Source organism: Anthonomus grandis, chromosome 1 (genome assembly GCF_022605725.1).
Source record: "Anthonomus grandis grandis chromosome 1, icAntGran1.3, whole genome shotgun sequence".
NCBI lineage: Eukaryota > Metazoa > Arthropoda > Insecta > Coleoptera > Curculionidae > Anthonomus > Anthonomus grandis.
In genome coordinates, this window is record NC_065546.1 from 42,044,449 (window position 1) to 42,071,675 (window position 27,227).

The 27,227-nt window shown below is 33.1% G+C and overlaps 1 protein-coding gene and 1 long non-coding RNA gene across 4 annotated transcripts in view; one reads left to right on the forward strand and one right to left on the reverse strand.

Moving 5' to 3' along the window:
• LOC126750007 (uncharacterized) lies at positions 1-19,463 on the reverse strand. Its single transcript, XR_007665562.1, has 3 exons — positions 19,352-19,463; positions 456-642; positions 1-397 (listed from the first exon to the last, which is right to left on the reverse strand). It is a non-coding gene; the product is annotated as an uncharacterized LOC126750007 (long non-coding RNA).
• The window catches only part of LOC126749639 (DNA-binding protein D-ETS-3), a 179,338-nt gene that overhangs the window by 131,321 nt on the left and 20,790 nt on the right, over positions 1-27,227 (forward strand). For all 3 annotated transcript variants that reach the window (XM_050459462.1, XM_050459359.1, XM_050459419.1), the window contains exons 6-7: positions 7,166-7,237; positions 15,543-15,590. In XM_050459462.1, the coding sequence (XP_050315419.1) occupies positions 7,166-7,237; positions 15,543-15,590 (120 nt within the window). The remainder of the gene's footprint in view (positions 1-7,165; positions 7,238-15,542; positions 15,591-27,227) is intronic.

The window sequence follows — 27,227 nt, forward strand, 5'->3', positions numbered from 1 at the left end:
ATCGTAGCACACCACCAGCAGAATAAAAAAAAATTTAACTTGAAAAAAAGAAACACTCGATGGCCCTATCCGAAAGTAGCAAAACCATTCAAAGGCAATCTGGCAAAATTCAGAATCCTATTTACGGACCTCGTTTACACCAGCCAGGACGGGACGGATCCGCTTTATCCTGTCGCTGCGCCGCTTTGCTAAACTAACAATCGAGCATCGACAATGGGAACATCAAAGGGAAATCAACCGTACCCCGGCGGCGATGCACAGCACCCTTTGATCAAAACAGTGTTACAAATCAGGAGTCCGAATTTGCGCGGAATAACAATTGGATTTTCACGTAAACAAAGATATCCCGATAGGGCCAATTGTTCATATTAGGGATGTCGGGATATTAAAAAGAAACCTACGGATTGACCTTAAAAGTATATTTTTAAGTCATACAAAGACGGTGGGTTATTTACCTTCACCCTCGGGATTGTAAAAATAAGCCTGAGTGAGCGTGGATTCGTGGCAAGTGAGACGGCTGGAAAAGCGTCGGGATGCGGAAAAGATTCCCTTGTCGGTTTCCATGCCAGTTGCTCCGCCAAACACGGTTCAAGTGGGCCGTGAGGGAAACAAAAGCCACGTTTCCATTCCGCACTGAACGGTCTGGAAAAGTCGGAAAAGGAAAATTCGGTTTTACTTTATTGTTTAAGAGTCGCTTTTTCTAGAAGTTTTTAGCATGAATAAGGTCGGCTCATTTTGATATACATGGGTATTAACTTTGATACATTACTGGATAAGTTTTGAATGATTAAGAAAAAAAGTTTAAAAGTCCAATATTCATTTATTTATTTACGAAAAACCATTTTCAATAAATACTGTGTATTAATAAAATAAATGAAGATTGTCAGCAGATAAAACATGTCATCACACCATAAGTATACGTATTAGTAAAAATTGCCTAAGTAGCTAATAACCATCCAAAATTTAAAACCAAAGTACCAAAACTAACTAAAATCAATACAAATAATAGTTTAAAATTACACAATCCATAAAAGTTGTAATAGCACATCATATCATTTAAACAGGTTTTAAGTAGGTGGGTGTCACAAAATGTGCTTTAAACCTCTTTAAAGCTTAAAAGCTTGGAGTCAAAAAAATTATACCTATAAAACTATTAGCCTTAGAAACTGACAATTAGAGGAAGTCAATGATAGCATTGACAACCCGATGCAAAAAATATATGTCAATCAGGATTCTCCTTGCTGCAAAAAAATATAAATTCAAACTTGATCTAACCCACTCATATTCCTATTCCTCTCTCCGATAAGCAGACCTGAAAGCGAAAACCCTTAAAAATTCAAAATTTAATCTAAAAAACAATATGGATTCAGAAAAGGCATATCTACGGAAGACGCTTTGGAAAATTTAGCAAGAAGCTTGTATTCTTCGGTGGACAGGGGCGAAAAGATTCTCTGTGTTTTTCTAGACTTGGCCAAGGCCTTTGATACGGTCGATTATACAATGTTAATAAACATTTTAGAAACAAATGGAATTAGAGGAATTCCTTTGAAACTATTAGAAAACTACTTATCAAATAGGTTTCAGTGTGTGGATATTGGTGGTGTTACAAGTTCGGAAGTACTGGTCAACGTCGGTGTTCCGCAGGAAACTGTCTTTGAGCCCATATCGTTTAACCTATACATTAACTCTATTTTTAGTCTTTAATCCTCTGGTGAAATAATATGTTTCGCGGATGACTCGGCCTTTGTCTACAGGGGAACCACTTTGAAAATTGTGAAAAAAAAGCAGAATATGACCTGGTCAACGTTTTCAATTATTTCAGTTAATAACGAAAAACTTACGATTAATTTTGATAAAACTTATTTTATGCTATTTGGATGCTACGCTGATTCCTTGCCTGATTATAAAGCACTTATATTTAAAAGTGCTATACCTAGCACTCATACAACCACATTTAACATACGGTATTTTGGTATAGGGCGGCGCTCTAAAAACACATATTAGGCCACTGGAGATTGTGCAAAAATGGTTATTAAGAATAATCTTAGGTAAAAACGTACTTTTTTTTCGGACGCTCTCTACTGCCCTAAGGCAGCTTTGATTTTTGATTTTTCCAGCTGTAAGGCAAGTTCAGAAGAAAAATACACTATCATGAATTACACCACTATTGGCGGACCTAACCTCCCTGAACAGCTTCACATCATCAGCAACCCATAAAGAACTACTGTTTTTAATTCTCTGACTTAAACCCATCAGAAAACTGCAAAAAAATAGAGGACCGCCATGGAAACCCTGGGGTACCTCAGAAGCAACCTCTATCTCCTCAGAAAGAAATCCTTTCATTTTCACTACAAGCAAAGCCGAACTTGTTATTTCAAAAAGATCAAGAAAGTCTTTTACTCACTAAGAAGACGTGCAATTTAGGTATCTCCAACTGATTACAAGCTGCTCGATTGATAGTTAATAAACTCCTCCCGGGAATCAGATTTGAATATTGGTTTTAAAAAGCTTCTCTTCCTAAAGGTTGGAAAACCACCTGTGTCTAGAAATTTTTTGCATATCTGAGAGATGGGTGAGGTTAATACACAAATACACTGCCTAAGAAAAAATGCAGGGATTCCATCTGGTTCAGCACTGATCTTTCTCTTGCAGTTTTCAATGGACTCAAAAGGCTCTTTCAATGTCAAATGAATTTTGCCCAAACCTCAAAGTTTCAAAATTGAAGGTTGAGCAATCATCCTCCATATCATGGACATAAACCCAAGAGAAATACACAGCAAATAAATTTTCTTCAATTTCTGGGCTGTCACGAGCTCTTTGCATAATATATTTTCTGCGAACAATCATTACCCTTCTTCTTAGGATTAATTTACTATAACCAGAAATAATGACGGTTGTTATACAAGTTATTTTCGCCATTTCTGTTTGTTTTTGTGTAACTAGGTAAACTACAGCAGGCAAGCACAATTTCCATAGGATTCAATAAAGTTAGACTTAAGGGACAGGGCATAGCCATGGTGACAGTCATGAACTCGTCATATCCCACCGAGAGATACCAGAGCCCAAATACCTTGTAAAAGACGATAAAGTGCTCAACCTGCTGGGCACTCCCCAAGAGCTGAGCAGCAGTTTCTTCCTCCCCTAATGCAAAAGATACTGTGCCATGTCCGCAATACCTAGAGTGAGATCTTAACTATAAATGCCTAGTTAAAAGACTCGTCACAAGCCGGATTTCGCGTCTCTTTAGGTGCAACAATTGCTCACGAAGTGCCTTAGACTACCGGCAGTTTCGTGTCAAGGATATCTGCTTCGTCGTTAGCAGCATTTTCTGAGTGTAACCTCAGACAAGCTAAGCCCTGGAGCCCTCCTATAGGAATAATAAATAAATAAAATAAATAAATAATGTCTTTATTATACCAAATACGGTGTCGACAATCTAGATTATATATCGCCTGAGATATACTCGGTGATATCAGAATGACTGATAATAATTTCATGTTTTTTCTGTATAGAAATAATAGTTGATTTCCTCCTAGTGACGGATTAGGAGGAGAAAGAATTGTGTAAGCATGTTTAATTGTATAACGCCACTTATTATCCGTTTAAACTCAATTATTCTAAGAATTCTTAATAAAACGATGACTGGCGTATACAAGGTGTCTACTATAAAAACCGCCAAACTTTAAGAGGTGATTAAACAAGTCATTTGCAAAAAAAAAATCGTGTAACAGTTTTTCAAAAAGTTGTTAGTTCTTTTGGTATTTAACATTTTTTGATTTTATCAAATTTCTTTGTTTTTTTTTTCATATAAACAAGAATATCTCCGTTATTCTTCCCACCACATAAAATTTAGATATACCATCTAAAATAGAATTAAATTTGCTATAAGATGGGTATATTTAAGTTTTTGAGTAATTATACTTTATCAGAGGGTGTTATCAAAAGTTAAATGTAACATTTGGGAAATGTGCAAAATTCTTCGTTATCGTTTTTCTAAAATTTGGTAAATAGGATTTTTTTTTCAGCAAAAACTACTGCATTTAATATGGTTTCTAATGATATACTTACGTTCGTGATACCTATTTGTTTTCACAGCAATATCATAGGCAAAAGAAAGAAAACCACAAAAATTGAAAATTTTCAAATTTTATATTTGTTGATTGACCAAAATTAAAAAATCAACCTAAAATTATAACAATTGTTCAAAATGTCTTCCCTCTTGTTCAATACATTTGATGCATCTTCTTCTGGCACTACAACAACCCGTTCAAGTTCAACGCGTTTTTGTCGCATTTCAGTGCAACACACACTAATTCGATTAATTAGTTCGTCTCGAGTATGAATGTTAATACTATAAACATTAGATTTTAATGTGCCCCAGACATAAAAGTCAAGGGGTGTAAGGTCAGAGCTTCTGGGCGGCCATCTTACCGGACCGTATCTTCCGATCCATTTCTCCCCAAAGCATTGATTCAAGGAATTTTGCACAATTCTACCATTATGGGCTGGGCATCCGTCCATTTGAAACCAAAGTTCCTGTCTAGCGGCTAAGGGGATTTCTTCCAGAAAGTCAACAAGGTAAATAAATTTGAAAACTCATTGGAATTCAGTCAATCAGGCAGTATTACAGGCCCGAAAAGGCGACATCTCATTAATCCTATCCATACGTTGACCCTTATCTCATGCTGAAAATGTGAAACAACAGTCGCATGAAGGTTTTCTGTATGCCATATATGGTTATTACTTAAATTAATTATTCCGGCTCTCGTAAATGTTGCTTCATCTGCTCAAAATATTTGATCTGTTCCCCACTCTTGCAACTTATTCAAGTACCACCTACAGAATTAAAACCTCACCTCGCCATCCACTGGCAATAAATCCTGGACTTTTTTCAAATGAAACGGATGGAAATTATTTTTTTAAGAACTCTATGTACAGTGGAATGGTGATTCCTTAATACAGCACCAATGCGGCGAGTACTTCTAGATCTATCTTTTGTAACAGCTCTCATAATCGCAGGTTCTTGTCTCCATTTTGACCACCTTCTCTAATCCGCAAACCTCGAAAGGAACCAGTTCCCCCACAGCACTCTCTGAACACTTCTGCAAATGTACTTCTATGGGGTTGCCGTATATTAGGAAAACGAAGCGCATACTCCCTTGCTGCCTCCCGCGAGTTTCCATTTGCGACACCGTAAATAAATAAGATGTCCCGATATTCAATGTTTATGAAACTAGGCATTATTTTTTTAAGCACGTTTAAATCAAATTACTTATTTAACTACTTTGAAATTTGTGGAGTTGTTGTGTTAGGGAAGATAGATCTACAAGTACTTACCGCATTGGTGCTCAAAAGATCAAGAAATATAAAATTTGAACATTTTCAATTTTAGTAGTTTTCTTTCTTTTGTCCATGATATTGCTGTGAAAACAAATAGGTATCACAAAAGTAAGTATATCATTGGAAAGCATATTAAATGTAGTAGCTTTTGCTGAAAAAAAAACATGTTCCTATTTACCAAATTTTAGAAAAACGACAACGAAGAAGATACCACTAATTTTGCACAATTCCCAAATGTTACATTTAACTTCTGATAACACCTGGTATAAAAAATTACTTAAAAACTTAAATATACCCATATTATAGCAAATTTAATTCTCTTCCAGATGGAATATCTACATTTTATGTGGTCGTAAGAATAACGGAGATATTCTTATTTATATGAAAAAAAAGAAATTTTATAAAATCAAAAAATGTTAAGATGTTATTCCAGAAGAACTAACAACTTTTCGAAAAAATGTTATACAACTTTTTTGTTGTAAATGACTTGTTTAATCACCTTTTCAAGTTTGGCGGTTTTCATAATAGACACCCTGTATACTAAAACAAATAACTTTTGCGTATATACTAAAAAAAATAACTAAACTGCGTATTTATTAAAAATATATCCTCCTGAAAAGTGATTCGTTTTTAAAATCAAGACTTAACAAACTTGGACACCTGGAATTTGAGTCGAATTAAATCCCATTTAAATAGGTAATTACCAACAACCCCAAAACGTCCCTGGGGCATCCAAAAAACACCTCTTTGAACATCCCAAAACCGCAGCAAACCGCCCGAAGCGTTTTAACAGTCCGGAATCAGTCCGTGTGATCTCGCCGTTATTAAGTTTACAATGCAAAGGCATACGCCCGAGGCTCTATCTCTGGCAATATTGCGTGTGACAGCTCCGTTAATATAGAAAACGACACGGTTTTGTGACTATGTGTGTTATCTGGATTGGGTGTTATTGTGACGCTGGAGAGAAGAGCTAATATTGTGCCTCGGCGTTCATGTATCCGATGCAAATCGGGGCAGAAGTGATGCCGCCTGTCACTTTGCCGCCTTTTCAAGAGGCTTCTTTCATTAAAATTTGTTTGTTAGGGTGGTGGTGTGATTTAATAAAGCCGATTGCAAAGGAGGGAGATATCTGCAGCGGATGGTTAATTATTTATTTTTTCAATTTTATTTATTTTTGGGGAAAGTTTTTTCTGTATTTTTTTTGTACTCACAATGCGGGGAATATGTTCAGTTGACCCAATTATAAATAGAAACTTCACGATGATAGCTTAACTGAGACTGGATATAAAAATGAAAACTGAACTTTTTCACTTTTCTTCACCATTTCATTTTTACGCTTTCTGGACCTTCTAGAAAATTGTTTTTTTTGCAAAGTTTAGAATAAAAGCTTTTTTTATGAAAAATTACTTACTTTAAAAAACTACATACTTTTATGACATCTGAGATCGTCCTCAGATATAATAATTAATGACTTACTTTAAAATTGCACTTTTAAAACTAAATTTATTAATAAGCATCATTTCATTAATGTTTTTCATAGTATTTCTATTTCAATCACTTAAAATTTCAAAAATTTTGAATGTTTTAGGTTTCTTTTATCTCTACTATATCTCATTACTGCCTAAATCGCTTTGAAACCTTACTTCTCTTAAGTAATTAGTAGACAAAAGAAATCATTTAGTTCAGTCAATAAAAAAAATTAAATTGGCTGGTCAAAATCTGAAAATTATTTAATTAAAGGGAGGTCACAGATGTTTCGCACTCAACCATCACCAAAATTCTAAAAATAACTACTAATTATTCTGAAAATATTATATTGTTTTAGGATATGGTACAAACGCCCTCACCAGTATGACAAAAGCGTCGTTGGACCCACACAGCCACCTTAGACAACCCGGTAAGCAATCTGAACGAAAAAACCCACTTAACCAAATGTTATATTTGTCCTTCAATCTTCAATCAATTCGACTTAATATTTCCGCACCAATCAATCGATCTTTTAAATACGGGAAAGGTCAAGAGAAACTTGACAAGCACCCAGGGAAGGGCGAGTCCATCGATGATAGACTCTGGCCAAATAAATGTTAAATTCGGCGTCACTGTTTGCCAAACAAAATCGTGCATTAGAAAAGTAGGCCTAGACAAACAAAGGAGGATACGTGTGCAAATAAAGGAGCAATCCAAGTCGTATGGAAGTGATCAAAACTAGCGCCCCCTGTCGGTCATTTATTAAGAAAAAGAGCCCTCGAATCATTAGGGCTTCCAGGCGAAATTAAGTTTTGACGCTCTAAGGGTCCCTTTTTTCGTTGGCCCTATGATCTCTATGGTTTGTCGTGATGGGCTTAATGAAGATAGAAAAGTTAGATTTTTGTTTGTCCGATTAGTTAGTCCGTTAGATTTTTGTTGAAAAAGTTTGTCAAGCCAACTTTTTCGTTTTGATATGGGATATGGTATCGACCCGACGATAATTGCCATTAAATAATAGACAGCGAGTCAATTTACGCTACAGGATAGAGAATTAATTTGCAAGAACTAATAGAAAAGATAATGAATTTATTAAGTGATTTTTTAATATTTTATCACATAATTAAGAGATCTCTAAAGAATTTCTATTTTCTTCATCAGCCCGATATGCAGTACAATATAATAATTTATTTATCAGAAAGTTACATGTTAATAAATTGCTTCGGTTGCAGCGGCTGAAACTGTACGTGGGAAAGTAATTCAATTCATCTTTGTTAGTAAGGTAATAGCCGAGATAAATACATTTTATTATTTTTGAACATCTTGGTATTAGTTATTACTTTGAATAAAATTTAATATTGTATGTTAAGCAACATTGCTTTAAACATCAAAACTCAACAAAATCAACAGTCTGGGATCTTTGTCACAGATCTTAAGTGCAGTTTCCTGCACTCTCAGACAACATCTTACAATTTGCCAAGAGTTTTTGAGCATAGTATACTTCTTTAAAAGCTTGTTAATTTTAGTTTTAACAATTTAAGTCTTATCTTCCTGCCATCCTATAGGAATTAATATATTCATTTTGAAAGTGGTGGGTCCCAGAGTTTGTTGATAACAATGGCCTACCACAAGGTCGCTTGTTAGGCTCATTCTCTTTTTATTGTATGTCAGTGATCTTCCCAGCTATCATCCTCAGTATCTCTTTTATTTTTATGCTGATGACACAACATCCATCAATCCTGATGGCAGCGTATCCAGACTGGGCATTACAAATTATCAAATTTTAATCAGAACAAAAATTTAAATAAAAACAAAAGTTTAAATCAGAACAATACCAAGCAAATTATTTTGTTCCATAGGTATTGTAGTCATGGTCGACAAAGTCTCGATGAACTTGTAGAATTTGGACCTCAACATTTGGGTAAAAATTGTGAGAGGCAGACAGCAAATGATACGTTTACTTATCGTCAAAAAATATGTGTTCTTTTATTACTATTGAAATTTTTTCCCTGATGTAAACACCATTACATCATTCACACTTAGCAAGGAATACCCTGATTTTGACAAAAAATGGGCTTTGTCAATGACTATGCTTTCAAATTATTAATGGATTTCTTGAAAATTTTGCCCAACGCTAAGGTTATATTAGTAAAAAATACATTTAAATTGCCTATTGGGTTGTATCATGAATCAGCTGTTAGTTTCTATTTATTTAAATCTTCTATTCTTACTTAATTTTTTCTTTCGTTCATTCTTTTAATTAATTTAAGTATTACCACAAAGAAGTGTAGGATAACGTAATATTAGAAAAGTAAATAAGCCAATTATCTTTTATTATATGTAAAAATGCCAAACTTTCTCTAACACTTATTCTCAGATTGCGTGAGCTGATTTAGAATGTAGATTACGATCGTCTACATAGGTTGTATATGATAATTCTTGCCTTAGGGTGAAGGCAATCAAAAAAGTAAAATTCTGCCCTGTCTTTCATAAAATGTTATTTTCATATAAAAGCAACGAATAAAATTCCTTAAAAACTAAGGTCAGGATATAAAACTATTAGTGAATTGATTCGCCAGGTCGACTACATAATTTCCAAAAACTCGTTTTTATTCCCGAACGTGCAAAAAGGAATCTAATTTTCTCATTTATATACATGCAAAGCCTTACACTGCCAGATTGGCATTCGCCATGATTATGTTTATAAACGGGACACGGTATGGTGGGTTTCCCGTCCGTCTTTTACATGGAACGGCGACACGCCTCTAATTTCGACTTCTGTATTATAAATTTACCAAAAATGACTTTTCATTTTTCTGCTACGAAAGAAACCTTCATTTAAAAGGATACAATGTTTATAAATAGGTAAACGCTCCTGTAAGCCCTGTGTGGGCCATTCTTGAACCGTCTTTTTACTATATTTGCAAAAAATTTCGAGATTAAGCCTTTGTGAACTGAAGGAACCTCCTAGCTAGCTATACAGTGTCCTCTAGCTTTGCATTGAGAGGTAGCAGAACTGGCATTTCCTTTTTCACCAGTTTGGAGATGCAGTCGATGCTGCCATATGTCTCTGTCCTTCATCCTTACCTGGGATGGAAGGGCTCAGTCTGACTCCATAATGGGAGTTGGAAAACCCAGCAGGATATTCAGCCTTGCTTCTGGTGTGGTTCTCATCGGAGGTCTAATGCCGAGACCTGAAAGCTCAGAAGCTGGCCGGTCCAGCTTCATTGTAGTCTAGCCAGCATTTAAGCATTTGAAGCCTTGTTTGTTGCCGTTCAGCAGATCACCGAGTGGTACTAGGTCTGATCACAGCAGTGTATAGCCATTTTAGGATGTTGGGCTTTATCGATACTTCCTACAACAACCCCTTAAACTTCCAACAAAATGGCAATTCATTTATGGATCAGACGTATTTACTCTATATTAGCTTTCTATCCTGGCAGCCTAAGTACTTGAGTTCTTCCATTATTTGCAGACGTTTTTCAAAAAAGTTCGGCAAAGTTCGTCCTCGTCTGGAGAGAGTTTGGTAGTACCGGGAAAAATATGCGGTCGTGAATGTGAGATCGTGGTGGATCAAGATATAGGATCAAGTCATACTAACGTGAAGCTGAACATCGTAGCTCACTGTAGGATTTCAGCACCCCCAAATTTAATTCTGGAGTCCCCGGATGGAAAAAGGATCCCAAGTCTTGGATTGCATGAAGCTACAGTGACCACTGTCTTAACAACGTTACAACAGCCAGTACCAGTGGCAGAGACTATGGATGATGTCATATTAGGATTAGATGTTATGAATGCTCAACAGTTTAAAATGGATGTATTTAAACGGATATTGACGACGAGAAATTCAGTAATTTTTGTGCACCACCTATATGAAGATTCCAGAGTCGTTAAGTTATCTAAGAATATTACCATACCAGCAAATTCAGCGGTATTGGTTAATGCTACAACTGGAGGAAAAGAGGCAGAAACTGTTTTAATTAAGCCCATGGAAAGCTGCAAAGTATAAGGTCAAGGAATTGTGCTCTACTACACAGAAGAAAGCTACTGTTTTGGTCTAAATGGTAATTTTAAAAGGATATGATCAAATCAGGATATAATCAATTTTAAAAGGCTATTTGATAGAACTGTCAGTCACTATTTCTTCAACCATTTCCCAACCAGGCTTCTGATAGTTATCGATCTGATCCATAACCGTATCGCCCTCTCCTCAAAAATAAGTCAAGAGATTTTTTAGTATCTTCTTTTTAATGCTTGTCTAGCTGTCTCCAACCTTTAAAGTGCCGATTATGGCTCTAACTAAAAACTTTGACCAGTTTGGCAAAATCGGACATCCTCACAACTAGACTCCCTTTTGACTTTGTCGAGAGCCTCGTTTCACCATGGTGCCTTGCGGATACTTTTTCTTTTGAGAGTATTTGATGTATCAAAAGATTGATGCAGTAGTTAATCTAATTTATTTATCCTTGTTTCTAAATCTTCTCTGGTTAGTATCGGCCCGCCTGCAATCTGCTGGCATCTGCTAGGCCTTCTAGGTGACCCAGTCGGTGATTTCTTCTATGCGGGTGAAGTTCCATGTCTGTCAGGCTAAACCCATGATAAATGGTCATTAAGTGCACACCATACCACCATTTTAGTCAACGGTAATTTTACATTCATATCAGCTATAGCCTTCGCCTCATATGATTTATTTTGGTCACCTATTAAATAACCTGCTTGAACCAATCACAACCAAGGTAAATATCAGCTGGCAATCAATATATTGGTGATAGGTAAAACGCAGCAGTCATGACAAATCCAAGATTGTTATGATCAACCAAGGTATCCAGGGTCTAAATTATGTTTGGATGTAACTTTAAAATTATTAAACTTGGACACCTTGGTTAATCGTAACGACCCTGGATTTGCCACGACAAAAATTTAGTCAACAAAGTCCATATAGTTACTGTGTGGTATAGAGTCTCTAAAGAGACGCCTTAAATTCATATGTTATTTTATATAACACCCAATAATAACTTTATTTCATATGATTACCTTGTGAGCCGTCCTTAGTTTAGAGGCAGAAAAAAACCAGGCTACTGCAGCTGCTTCAGCCCAAAATTCGTTGGATAAACGATGTTTAAGCTGCATTTGTGGAAATAATAATGAACCTTTATGAGTTCATTTAACCAACCCCGATATTTTCTGCATTGAATACAAAGTAAATTTATTACGCAAATTTATTAACGTAGGTAAAGTTTGGACTGCTTTACGTCTATACGTACGTTAAGGATATGAATACAATCATATCCTTAATTTCGTTTTCATTAAATATTAAGGATTAATTATTGTTCTTGGACCTTTTGATTAGACTCTTTACTATTAGACTCTACACTACTCTGATTTATTGTTCTTGTACGTTTTGGTTAAAGACTGTACCTTTGTGGTGTATACTTTAAATGAATATTGAAATAAATAATGTAAGCAGAATGTTATTGTACAGGGTAGGTTAAATTCTGCATCCATTAGAAACTCTGAGAGATTCTAGGTATTACATTTGGATATAACTGTAAAATTACTAAACTTTTTAAATATTTAATAAGAGTTTTTGTCATACCAAGTCGTAAAACAGTCCATGGTTCACTGCAAGTTGTACTTGCAGCAGTCGTACGAGACGGTCGTGTTTTCGTTCGTTGGCTCTGTTAGTATTGAATGTTTGTTTTGTTTTGATTTGACCGCGTGTTTTAAAAACTTGTTTGTTTAAAAAAATTTTTTGACATTGTATACATTAAATTGTATATTTTATAATAATATTTTTGACTACTTACAATTATTAAATTGTATTAATCTGTATATATTTTAGATAATCTATTCTATTTATTTATTTATATATTTTTTTAAAATTTTGTTTTGTTTTTCTTTTTTTTTAATTGTGTTTTGTTTGCTTTTTTGTTTTACAGCTTTGTCTACAAATTGTAACAATTTCTTGACAATAAAGCATTGATTGATTGATTGATTGAAGTTTGTTGTAACTGCATTAAAAAAATTCAGTTTATTCGCATAGAGAAGGCTAAATCTGTTCTGAAAGCAGCTAATAAAATCTTTGATGAAGCACATCCAACATGTGATCATTCAGCCGTCCCAGCATTCTTCTGCATTCCTTTCTCTGTAAAGTGATGTGTGGACACCTGGCTTATGGAACGTTGGAAATTTCAATTCATAGCTGTTCAGAATGAGTTTATATATTTTCCAAAATTGCTTGGAGTTAGCTGGGATTGTGTGTTTGATTAATGAGATGAATTCAGTGCCAGAGGACTCAGTACGGTATTTGGATCTTTAGGCAACTTTGAGTAAATGAAGTAATCATGAGCTGAACCAAAGCTTTCGTACCTAAGGACTGTATGTGTATAAGTTTGTCATGTTTTATGATCTTCTTAGGCTGTACACCATTACAACAAATACAAAATACCTACGGACTTAACATGTTTAGAATTCTTAAGAAACCTGCCAGTATATCGGTAGCGATCATTTTAAACATTTCATTAAATAATAAAATATTTCAAAAATGTGGCTTTCTGTGGTATCATTGGAAAGCATTTTCAAGAGCTTCAAGAATATGTATCACTCGACTCTCCTTTCTATTTAAGATTTTAGGGGTGTATCTTACCCTGTTCAAGGGACTGCAGATAAGGGTGAGATAATATGCTTGTTTTTGTTCCCTCCCTCGTTGTTTCAAAGAAACTGTTTTCGGCGTTTTTTTATCCAGTTTTTCGTTCCTAATATATTATGGCTATTTCAAGTTTTTAAGCTATCGCCCTATATAAGCAAATCCTAAAAATGGTTCGAATGCTTGGAATTGTTTGTTGAATCAGAAGTGTGATTAGTGGAAGTCGTGGATTCTGTACCTCGAATTTGATAAGAGGTACATTAACTACACGAGTTTCACTTGACTTATGGTTTAATGCTAAAATTAGAAGAAAAGAAGTTGATTTTTTCGATAGAAGATATGAACTCTTAATATAATAGATAATTAATTAATAATTAATGTACACATAAATTTTCTGAAAAGCTGTTAAGATGTAATTATTTCCGATACTTTTTAACTCTCGAGCAATTTTGCAATTAGAATTCAATCTTTGATTACTTTGAAACACATTGATCAAGTGATTAACAAAGTGTGAAAACAAGTGATCTGATCCAATGAAAATTTATTTTTTATAACTGTGATTAAATATACATCCACTATTGTGCAACAAAAATAACCCTAAAACTTATAACGTGCTATAAATGCATAAAAATCCATAAATGGTCAAACCTCCTTACTACATTTTTATTCAAGGCAATGTTTTAGGTAATTGTGACAATTATCGACTCGATCCCCAGTTATAATAAAGCAATTACAGTATGTATTGAGCTTTGATCGTAGCTCTATAAGGTCGCTCCAAGGGACCAATTGTGACGGGGAGGCCCCCAGTGTCAAATTAGGTCTCCGCATGGGGTCTTGTATGTGCAGTAATGTAATGAACAGCTGGTCTTGGGATTTAATTTTGGTTTGATAGAACAGTTGTTAACATACTGCGTTTGCTAGCAAATACGTTATTTAAGATGTTTAATAAATAAAATTTCAATTGGTTTTATATTAAAAAAAATAATTTTGTTAATGTAATCTAAAAGCATCATTAATTTCAAATTATACTTCATTTCGCGCGGAATATGTACCACATTTTTCTCCCATTAAAACGTTTAAAAACCATTGTTTGGTGGTGGTGAGCCTGGACTGCAACTAAGGGTCACCGTTAAGAAGACCACAACTCTCTTATTCGATAAGTTCCCATTTGAGTAGTGTGGTTCATTCGTTTTTTTTTTACCACAATTTTCTTACTTGCGTTAGCAATCACTTACAATGTTCAAATACATTTCGTAAATGATTTGCACATAATTGCATGGCAATATAAAAGTTTGTTCCACACAAACAAATCCTAATGTAAGCAGGAGCTCTATTAATGAGAGTCCTGAATCACGGCGCACGTCGCACAATCTAACGGGAAATCTAAAAATGATAAAACTTGTGAATTAAGTTTTTCCTTTCGTTTTGATATAGCCACTGGTCACCCCATTATAAGTGGGTGACACGCACATTTGGTTTGACCTCTATTATAATTATACTGTTTTGGTGTGTTTTGTACTTAAATATTTTTTACTTTTCTATTCTACTTATTATATACTTATTCTCTGGAATAATTTAGGCTGAGATGCATGGGAATATCTGTAGAACCGATTTTTTTTTTAAATTTTATGCCAAGAATTTGAACTATAATTTATGTCCTAATTTAAAGTATTTTTTGTCCTGTTCTTTGGGCTTTTGGAATATTTTTTGGTCGTCATTTTTGATGTATCTTAAACATTGAAAAATCTCTTTAATATTTGTAATTTTTTTATAATAATGTAATATCCTCTAGAAATTTAAAATAATTTTATATGATTTTCAGGCTTTCTGAGCTATTTTTTCAAGAATTTGATGTATTTTTATATTTCCCATCCATTTTTCTTTTAATCTTTTGACTATACACAGAGATGCTCGGAAATAGATATAGGACTTGAAATGGCTAAAATGTTTCACTGAATTCAATTTTTATTTAATATATCTCCATTTTATTTCACCCTGTATACTACCATCAGCCAAAATTTTGATATAATTATTGTAAAAAACGCAAAGCGACAATTTGATGTTACTAATCTTAAATTAATCATTTTTCCAGATCCATATCAAATGTTCGGGCCGACCAGTAGTCGTTTAGCGAGTTCAGGTAAGTCAGGCCTATAAGGCCCAGTCTTAATCGAAATAAAATTGCACATTTTACCCGGGCGAAATTACGAAAATTACCCGGCTCTACGAGGAGGGTAATTTGCCATTTTTAAAGGCTGCAATTATACGTGAAATTAAGGGCGATTTTTTATAAAGGAAATTAAGCTATCCGTACCGGAAAAATGTCAACAGTATATATTTTCTTTGATGTTTTGGTCGCTTTTAATACAAATAAAAATTTATGTTACCTTAAAAATTTTTTGGGCTGTAGAAATTGCACAAAACATGATATTCAGCGTCTTTCAGAAGTGTATGAACGCCAAGCTTAAGGGATTATATCTTAAATTAAAAAATATTACACTACATTGGATTTTTTTTAATTTGTAATGCATTTCAATACTTTCAATTCATAAAATATAAAATAATTTTGAGTATTTCTTTATATCTGCACAGAAAACCAATTTCTTACATTTCTTAACATTTTTGATCTTACTTAAATAATAAATCAACGAAGTAGAATAAATGTATCAAATAATACTTCAACTTTAATTAATGTTATTATCACTAATAATAACTTGAATCATACAAGTATTGGCTTCCTTGATAACCAAATTTAACTACTGATCATAATCTTGTTTTTGCTATTTTAAATTTTTCTTAAGAAAGTAATTCTCGCATTCAGATAGAATATAGAGATTATGCTAGCATAAATTTACCCTTATTCTAAACGGATGCATCAATTATTATTTAGGACAATCTTTACGTGAATATATTTAATAAAAATGTACTATATTTAATTAATAAACGTGCTCCACAAAAAAAATTAAAATATTAAAAATAAACTCTTTATCCGTGGATACGAATGTCGTGGAACCGATGATACCATGACAAGGCTCATCGAAAGTATTTAAAAAAATAAAACTCTTCTAAGTTTTAATTATTATAAACAATTGAGAAATTATACGACACACACACACTATTATCAGAAGAAAAATTGCTGAAAAACCAGCTGTTTTGGAAAAAATTTCAGTAACCTTTAATTGTGCTACAATAAGTCTTTTGATATATCCTTTAAATTAAAAAATAAATGCTAATTTTTTTGAATGCTATAATAAATCAATAAACATTTCGGATACTGAGAGAAATTTTGATTTACAAATGTCCCAATATTCCAAATAACTTTAATTTAAAGGTAGTTGGTAAAGAGCAACTTAAAAAAATAATCATTGGCATTAGCTTTAATGCTGTGGGTGTAGATACGTTTTCTATTTGGGATCTCAACATGTGCCTGTCTTACTGTATCAATCCACTTACACATATAATTAACTTCGTATATTAAATATTACATTCCCATCATTATGGAAGAAAGCTTATTATTATACCTATTTGCAAAGTTAAAAATATAAAACACTTTAAAGATCTAAGGCCAATAAGTATATTGCCAGTGCTGTCTAATTTTTTTTAAATACGTTTTTCAGCAAGTAAATGAATTTATAGATATTTTAAGATAATTCTATCATTTCAATCAATCTTTAGAAAAACTACAGCACTATAACAAATCTTGCAAACATGCAATGAAGAAAATAAATTAACTAGCTCTATGGATGTGCTAAGATTTCAGCAGTGCGTTTTATATCATTTGACCATATTTGTTTTTCCGCTCAAACTGTTACATTTTTTGAAGCACACTTAAATCATACATCTCAGTTTGTGTTATTAAATGTTAATTACTTTCGGGCAGCAGTACGATTTTCTGACTTTTTTAAAATGGGTGTTCCACAAGCCTTGATAATGGGGCCGTTGTTATTTTCAATTTATGTTTCTGATATGAATAGATCAGTTTTAACCTCCAAAGCACATTAATATGCTGAATTTATCAGGATTGCTGCTGGCATAACCCGAATAATATCAGACGGAGGTGTTTTGAATTATAATGAATTTGGAAGAGCGCTAACTAACAAATTACTACAAATTCCAGAACCACGTGAACTACCGAACAGTAAAAAAAACCATCATTTATATTTGTGGGGGATAATGCATTTGCAATGACAGAAAATTTTAAGAATTTACAAGATTAACAGCTGAGTAACGAATTTTTAATTATAGACTTCGTCGTGCACGGCATATACTAGAAAACGCATTTGGAATTTTAGTTTCTAGATTTGGTGTATTTCAGAGATGCATCCATCTATCCCCTGACAAAGTTCAAATAATTATGTTAGCATGTTGTTATTTGCATAATTATCTTAGAAGAAATATCTTACTTCAGAATTATCTTACCATCAGTATACATATATTTCTCAAAGTTCCGTAGATACTGAAAATTTGGCTTCTGGTACGATTTTGGAACATCATACCATTGCAGTAACTATTTGTGCAACTGCAAATAAAAACTAGTCACAACTGACACACAACACACTGAACTAAACAACTGGAAAAACTTTGTGCGAAATATGACAAACAGATCAATTTTGTTAAGATTTTTCCCAAAATTTGATCAATGAACGTTAGTTTTTCGACAGAAGCAGCCTCATGAAAGTTGATTCAATAAAATGGAATTTCGGACGGGAGCTATCATCTTAGAGTTACTTGACAGAAACCTGGAAAAAGGAGAATCAATTAGTGTGTAATTATCACTAAGGGCCAGTTCTACAATCATGGTATAAGTTTATTTTTAGAATAATTGCTAAAATTACAATTGTCTCAACAATCATTGTCATAGTAATTACTCCAGGAAAAAAGTTATACCATGTTTGTAGAACTGGCCCTTAATGAATTATCTGTAGTGATATGTTAAGAGATATGTCAACATTCTACTGTTAATTTTTAACTAATAATTGATTCATAAAAACAAGATTACTTTTTGAAAACATGCAATTGTTCTTTTTTTTTTAGAAGAAGCTGTTAAAAAAAGATGGAAATTTTTACGAGATGTCTTCAGAAATGAGCTGAAGAAGTTGCCGAAACCTAAATCTGGAGACGAAACTCCTTCAAACCTTAGTTCAAAGTGGACTTACTTTATGATTTTATGGTTCTTTAAGGATCAAATGACTCCGAGACAGCTAACCGGCAACTTACCCACTGACGATAACGCAGGCCAACTAAACGAAGATGTATCCAATGATCATTTATTTCCTGATGACATCGACTATGAGACATCTGTTACTCCGGATGAAAGAATTGAATCAGAACAACTATTATCTGATCACAACAACCAAACTATTGCAACTACTAGCTCAGATAGAAATCTACGTCAAGAGCCAACTAACTGTGGGCATCCGCCAAAACGTCCTGCAAAAAGAGCAGCTAAAAGAAAAGAAGACTTTGATATTGAAGAATTTTTGAAATTAGAGCAACAAAAAATTGACGTTCTTAAAGCAAATAATTCCGTTTTATCGACACAATCTCAGATTACTCAGGATGATGATTATCACTTTCTTATGAGTTTCCATACACCGCTAAAAAAAATGCGTTTTGAAACAAAGATATGGTTTCGTCTCAAGATGCAGGAACTGCTTTACCAAGCCACAGTGAACGAGCACCATGTTGAAAGTTTTGCCAATAATTTGCTAACTCATCAGCCTCAAATGACACACACTTTTGTGGCAACACCATTGGCTTCACTCGCTTATTCCACAGAAATAAATAGTTCTTACACAATTCTCCCCTGAAGAAAAAAGACATATTTTATACGTTTACATTTCTATTTGTTTATTTTTCTAAAACTGTAACGAATTTGAAATAAAATATTTAAGTACTCACATATATCTAAGCATTTTTTTTCTTACCTTAACGTTACAGCAACGCGTTCTTTAACGCTGATTGGAACCCTCCAGTTTGTTGTCACTTTTTCCACTAATGGTGTTATACCATTAGTGGAATAAGTATGAATATTTCCAAAGACATTCGGAAATATTCTCGAAATTTGTCAGGATATAGGGTTACTTCGGAGAACAAATTATGAAATTCTCCGTAGGTTAATCGTTCACGATAAATTTCATGTACCCATTTCTTTTTTTTACTTTTCATTTTTTTTTATATACATATATCGTAAAAATTAATTTTCTAATAATAATAATTCTATGGTAGCTGGAACTGACGCAGGCAGAGGTTTGAAAGTTACTATACGCTTTTGTTTATCGCCTTCTATTAAAACACAACCAAAATATAGCAAGTAATCAAAAGCATAGCGTCGTATCTCAAAGCAAAGCTTATCGCGTCCTGTGTGCACGTACACTTATACGATGACACACGAACTGAGTAAATATACCTGGATTGCCAATTCAATGAAAAGTAAATGACCACTGCTAGGTGGCCGCCATTTTCCATGATTGTGTCCTTTCGATGTTGGTAACTCTGGCAAATTTCAGATGTGCCAATTGTAGGGAAATAAGACAATTAAAGTTTTTGCGAGGTTATGTTAAAAAAAAAACAAAATAAAAAGTTACATTTAGTTAAGAATAGATGCGATGAGATAGTTGCGTTATTAGATCTGAGTATTTTTCTTGTACTTCTTTAAGAATTTCGTTAAAATTTATGAAAAAAAGTAATTGTCACCTAAAATGATACAAAGTTTCAATTAACTTGGGATAGATGCATGCACTTTAAAATATTTGTTTTATTAGTCTCATAAATTTAAATGTTATAAATCCTAATACCATAAAAATTATGATCTTTATTTAAAATTTTGCTTGTGTTTACTTAACAAATTAAGTTAAGAACACTTTTATTTTCTTTCTATTTTTACTTTAGTACTTCAACTTTCCTTCTATAAACAGAGTTTTCACATTAATAGGTACAACCATCTATAAAAATCAAAATATAGATGATTTTACGAGGGTTTGTAATTAGTAAAGGTTTATAGAGTAAAACTTAATTAACTCTATATATTATTCTATGATAAACCTGATGCAGACCATATACCCAAGCGTGTCGTTTACAAATCGCCAAAAACTGTCTTACAGACAATGTTATTTAGAATGAGTCATATAGAGTGATCTTGTCGAGAATTTTAGTGCGTGATTTTGGAATCCCAATGATGGTTTAAAAACAATGTCAATAAAAAAATATAAATTTAGTTCGTGACAGGTCACACGTCAAGCGTCAGCGTCGTCAACTTCATTACCGTTATTCAATATATTTTTTTGTTGGCAACACTAAAAATGTTCCAACCAAGTGACCAACATCGAAAGGACACAACCATAATAAAAATGGCGGCCACCAGGCAGTGGTCATTTTTGGGTATGGGGGCCATATGCATTAGCAGTCCAGGTATATTATTTATTAAGTTCGTGCGATGACATCATGACTTGATCGCTCGAAAGAGATGTATTAAAAACGCTGACTCGCTAAAATATGGCTTTGATGGACGCCGTCCGAAATTTCACTTTGGCAAATCAAGTTTTATGGGGTTGAGGCAACCCGGATTGCGTATTTACATACTACACTACAGCACAGAGCACCATAGAACTCGGCGGCTCTGCACCGCAGTATAATATGTAGTTGAGAAATGCACTTATTTATCACTACATACTATACTACGCTACAGAGCATTAGAAAGAAAAATGTTTTTATGTGATTTTTTTGGTGCTGTAAAATTGGTAGTAACAGTGAATAAATGTGTAATTATTTACGTTGTTATTATTATTGGTTTTTGTTTCATTTTTTTTTGGTGATTTTAATATAGAAGATGAGGCGTGTTAAAATATTTATTGAATACATTAATGCTACTTTAAAATTTAAAAACAATGTTGTGAAGGTGTGTTGTATTTTGGGTTTTAGAATTTCGATAGTGCTTTATTTCTAAGTTAGGTTTTTTATTTTTATCTAGATGAATACAAAGTATGTATCTAAATAAGTACATATAAATTGTTAGAATTTAATAAGGTGCTACCTATTTAGTTTAGATTTAAAATTTAAAGGGCCTAATGAATAAAAAGAAAGCAATTACTTTTGCTCAAAATATGAAAGCAAAACCTGAAGACAGTAAGAAATCAGTAAGAAATCATTCAATATTTTATTAGATTAATAGTACCTATCTTAAAAAAAAATTTGAAATATTTAGTGATATATTGCGTTTTGACGATTGTAGGGCACAAGTTAATTTAGTGACCTTGGAGCCTTAACGGATGAATATTTCTAACATAGAAGTGATCACAAATGAAAATAACAGTGAAGAAAAAGATGACACACTTACGTTTTTTCAACAAGATATGGTTCCAAATTTGCCTTCATCATCTTCGCATCCAGATGATCTACTTAAGAAAAAAGAAGTTGCGGTAGAACAATTAAGTCAAAAGTTTTCAAATCTCGTACAGATGGTTAAAAGAGACTCGACTCCTGAAGCAACAAATATGTGAAACTGAACAAAACATTAGAAAAAATAAAAACCTCATCGGAGCTGCTAAATCTATTTAGTAGAATGAAGATATTAGTCGTGGAAAAATAATTAAAGTACAGCCTACGTCCATAAGTAGAAGATCGCAAAGACCTGGATCAAAAAGAATTCAGGCAGGAAGGCCAGCAAAAAATGAAAAAATCAATCGAAGACGTAAGGTTCCAAGGTCACTTAACCAAGCTGTGAACTGCAATCGCCAAAACACCAAATCTCATTAAAAAGTTTGTTTTGGGCTAACTAACTATAATAAAATTACTAATTTAGATACTAATACAACTAATTAGATAACAAGGTTAAAATATTAACATAAAGTTTGGTAGACTGAGATATTTTATTTTTATTTTGCGTCAAGAACCTGTGTTTATTTTTAATAAATATTTGTTTAATACCTATAAATCTGTTTTATTTTTCTATTAAAATTAATCTAATAAAATAATCTCTTACAGTTGTATCCTTACTTGGTACACCTAATTCTAAACATCCTTTATCTTGTATATCGAAATCGCCAGCAAAAAAACAAAATTCAATAATAATAACAACATAATTAAATGTGTTACTACCAATTTTACAGCACCAAACAAATCACAAAAGCATTTTTCTTTCTAATGTTGGGATGTAGGGATAAATAAGCGCATTTCTCAACTACATATTATACTGCAGTGAGACCTGCAAAACCGTCGAGTTCTATGGTGCTCTCTGCTGTAGTATAGTATGTAAATACGCACCTGGATTGCTCTATATTTGTGTTCTATGGAAATAGCTGTAAATAAATACAGTAAAAATAAATATCTATAGTTATTGTGAGTGATCGTGTTTTCGTAGTGAAGTATGTAAATAAATTAGTTAACTATTTTCGATTGTTGAAATTAACACCTAACGAACGGGAAAAAACACTAAAGTAGCTAGTAGGTGTAGGTAATATATTATTGTCGGCAAATAGGAAGTGATAAATTGAGGACTGATTAATATGGAGACAAAGAAAGTCCCAATTTAATTATTTTTCATTCTGCCGACTATAGTTTCCGAATGCGTGAATAAAGGATACTGCGCTGGGATTCACTCCCAGAAGCCGAAATATATACGTAGATAAATGTTTCTTTTTATTGTTCATTACGGGACTTCCAGTTAGTACGGGACGATCGACATCTTTATAATGTTTCAAGTCTGATTACATGTTATCAATATATTATCAGGCTCGTTAAAAAATCACATTTTTACAGAATGGTTGCAAAAACAGCCATTAGTTGCAGGAATAAACGAAACGATTAAAATCCCCGATAGTCGCGATTTGCATTAGCACAGCATAAAACCGTTTTGTTTTCGCCATTCTAGTCTAATATCAATACGCGTCGTTATTAATAAAATTCCTAAGGGGAGAAATAATATGCAAAATACCCGTGTCTAAATCACCGTCGCCCGGAACGTAACATGCGTCGGTTTCCTTCCGTTCAAGGCGCATTTACAAGCGGGTCCGACGCGAATTTGAATTTCTAATGACAAGGCGGTCCGGGCTCGACCGAACGAATTATGCTAAAATCGCGCGTGGTATCGCTGAAAAAAATCACTCGCGACCGACATTTTGTTTTGTTACTGTAATTAGCGAAAATTGACGTGGCATTATTCAAGAATAAGGTGTCCCTGATAAATGGAAAGCGACATTAGCGACACGATCGCCATTACGGTGACTAACGAATGGCGATCGGGCACGGAAACAACCGCTGAGTCTGCACTCGTAAAAACTAAATATTATAATAATTTAAATTATAGCATACGAAAGAGACACGCCCTCGATTATAATAAAGAAATTATATCTTTATAATGCGTTTATTAAATATTACGATTTTCATTATTTTCAAGTCTTTTCTTATAAAGGGTTGCAATTCTATAACGGTTAAATTCAATAAATGAGTATTTTTTTGTTGAAAAAAATCCTCAGATTCGTCGATTTTATTTTTAGGTCGCGCATATTTTGAAATCATGTATAAATACAGCGTGTTTTATAACTTAGCGGACACAGAGCAACAGCATGTCCTTCACTCAAAAATATCTTGACTATTTTGAATTGACCAAATTCTTCCAGTCCGAAAACCGATAATAACGATCACCGATAAAAGTAGCATATTATCACAAAATTTGGGAGTAGGTTTTTAAAGGCAAGAAATTTGAATTTAATGATAATTTTTGTGTTTATCCTAGATGGCGCTGTCACACCTGGTGACAGGTGATAAAGACGTGTATAAGAGTTTTTCACGAAAATTTTAGCTTTTTAATGAATATTACTCTAAAAAGAGATACCTTTGTCGAATTACTCAGAGCGTATTACTCGTCGAATTACTCGTAGCATTGCATTTTTAATTTTTAATGCTACTTAAATAAAATTGTGTGTTATTTACGATTTGCATTTATCTCTAGGAAAATTCAGTTTTTCATTTATTGAGGAATAAATTATTCAAAAAGACATACAGAGCTAAAATTTAACCCAAATTAAAAAAAAAAATAAGAAAGCACATTATCGAAACTGTGACTTTTGGATACACGTAAATTTTGCAATAATTTTATAGTAAACTTTTATAGAAATGAATTATTGTAATGACCGCGTTATCATATCAAATTTTATTTATGTCAAAATATTGGTGCTTGAATAGAACTATTAGAGCCTTAAAAAGTTTTCGAAGCAAAAACTTTTACTAGAAGAGGAATTTCAGAAATAAACATGCTTGGGATATTGAAAACCATCATTTGAAAACAGAACGTCTTGTACTTACTTTCTGGGACCAAAAGAGTGACCACCGAATTCAAACGCCGAACTCGATTTAGATTTTTTATGAAATAAGCTGATCGAACATTGCAATTACGGAGACGCATGATTTTCATGTAGGATGGTGCTCCTGTTCACTTTTCCAGACCTGTCAGAGAATCTCGATCAAAAATGGCTGGTGGAACCCAAATGGCTTGGCCGTTTCAAAGCCTTGATCTTAACCCCCTCGACTATGCCATATTTTTGGCATATTCCCCATACTTAGGAAGAGCTATGGGAAAAATCCAGAATGCAGCAGAATTATTTCTAGACAATAACATTGTTTAATATTAACGCAGTCTTTTAATAAACGAGTGGCTAATTGTATTGAAGTTAACGGAGACCACTTGCAGCATTTTTTGTAAGATAAAAAAGTAAAATTTAAATTGCTGTACCGTGTTGTTCTTGTTTTATATTCATCATATTATATTAAATAATATTATCTATTTTGTAATAAATTATTGTATTCAACAGATATTTAACAATTAAATTAAGATATAATGTCTTTACGAAATATATAATTATGGACAGCTTATTTTCATACTATTCGTTAATTGAACAAATAAAAAAATTGAAGTATTCCAAATTTGAAACTCAATTATCTCGAAAATTGTTGCTCTGGGCGGGTCGACAAAAATATACCTTATAAATTAATATTGAATTCGTATTTCTCGACACCAAAAACCCTCTACTACCAAATTTTGTGCTATGTTTTTTTTTGTATGAATTATTACGAAATAATGAAAAAATAATAAAACTTTAACACCCTGTATCTCGGTTATTATCAATTTTCGGACTAGACAAATTTGGTCAAATCGTAATATTTTCAACCAAGAAATAAGCTACTGCTCTATATCCATTAAATTATGGGACACCCTGCATCGCAAAAAAGTTCTATATATAATGTTCTATACCTATCTTCGACTATTTACGAAATAATTACATTCATTTAATAATTATATTATAATACTTTATTGTAACATAAATTGGTAAATTATGTACCACATTCTTAAATTTTATGAAATTCTGGCTGCAAACGTTGTCGTTATTAAAGGCATTGCAAACCAGTTATCAACAGTCATTTCAACAACTTACTCTAGTCATTATCAACAATTCTGTGAATATTTGACCCAATCTTCAAATAAATATTAATTATTTTAAGTTTCAACTGTATTATTAATTGACAGTTTTGACAATGACTGTAACTGAGACTCTGAGAAAATTAAAATAATAATTATACTGGGCTGTAGTGAGAAAACTAGAACACACAACGAAGTTCGAATAACCTTTAAATTTCCAAACAGAGAACCTATAAGACGTAGGGTCTACAATCAGTAGAATAGCTTTGAATAACACTCTTCATAGAGCTACTGTAACAACATTATTAAGGATGTTTATTTATTATTAGAGAGTTGCATTAAGAATAACCCCAGGCTAGTGAAACAGACATGCTTTTCATAGAAAGCAACAAGTGCCTACTGGGCACCTTAAAACTCACACGAGTTTAGGGATTCAGGGATTCTCAGGATTATGATAAGGAGAATGTATGGGAAGGGATTATGAATAACAAATGAATAGGGCCATAATTAAAAGAACTTTAACAGGATAGGAGATTAACAGGAGTTTTCATGACTTTTTAGTAGACGACTTGAATCCAGCACTGGCGACACTATATTCTGGTGAAAAAATCCCAGATATGCCAAACCACGCGTTATCGTTTTAACAGGATGGGGCGCCTTTTTAGTATGCCGCGATTACTGGAAGCTTCCTAGATAATATTTTCTCAAACCGACAGTCAAGATGTGGATCAATAAAGAAGCCACCTAATTAGGTATATTTCTCCAGACACAATTGAAAATTGACATCAAGAACTTATTTTCGATCGTTCAGAGTATGTTGCAGAGCTGTTAATGCCGTGCTTTTTTGTAAAATAGATTTTAAGAAAGTTGAATATGATTTATCAAATTTGAAAATTTTCAATTTTTGTGGTTTTCTTTCTTTTGCCCATGATATTGCTGTGAAAACAAATAGCTATCACAAAAGTAAGTATATCATTGGAAAGCATATTAAATGCAGTAGTTTTTGCTAAAAAAAACATGTCCCTATTTACCAAATTTTAGAAAAACGACAACGAAGAAGATACCACTAATTTTGCACATTTCCCAAATGTTACATTTAACTTCTGATAACACCCGGTATAAAAAATTACTCAAAAACTTAAATATACCCATCTTATAGCAAATTTAATTATCTTTCAGATGGTATACCTAAATTTTATGTGGTGGTAAGAATAACGGAGATATTATTATTTATATGAAAAAAAAACAAAGAAATTTGATAAAATCAAAAAATGTTAAATACCAGAAGAACTAACAACTTTTCGAAAAAATGTTATACGACTTTTTTGTTGCAAATGACTTGTTACCTTACTGACATTAATGACT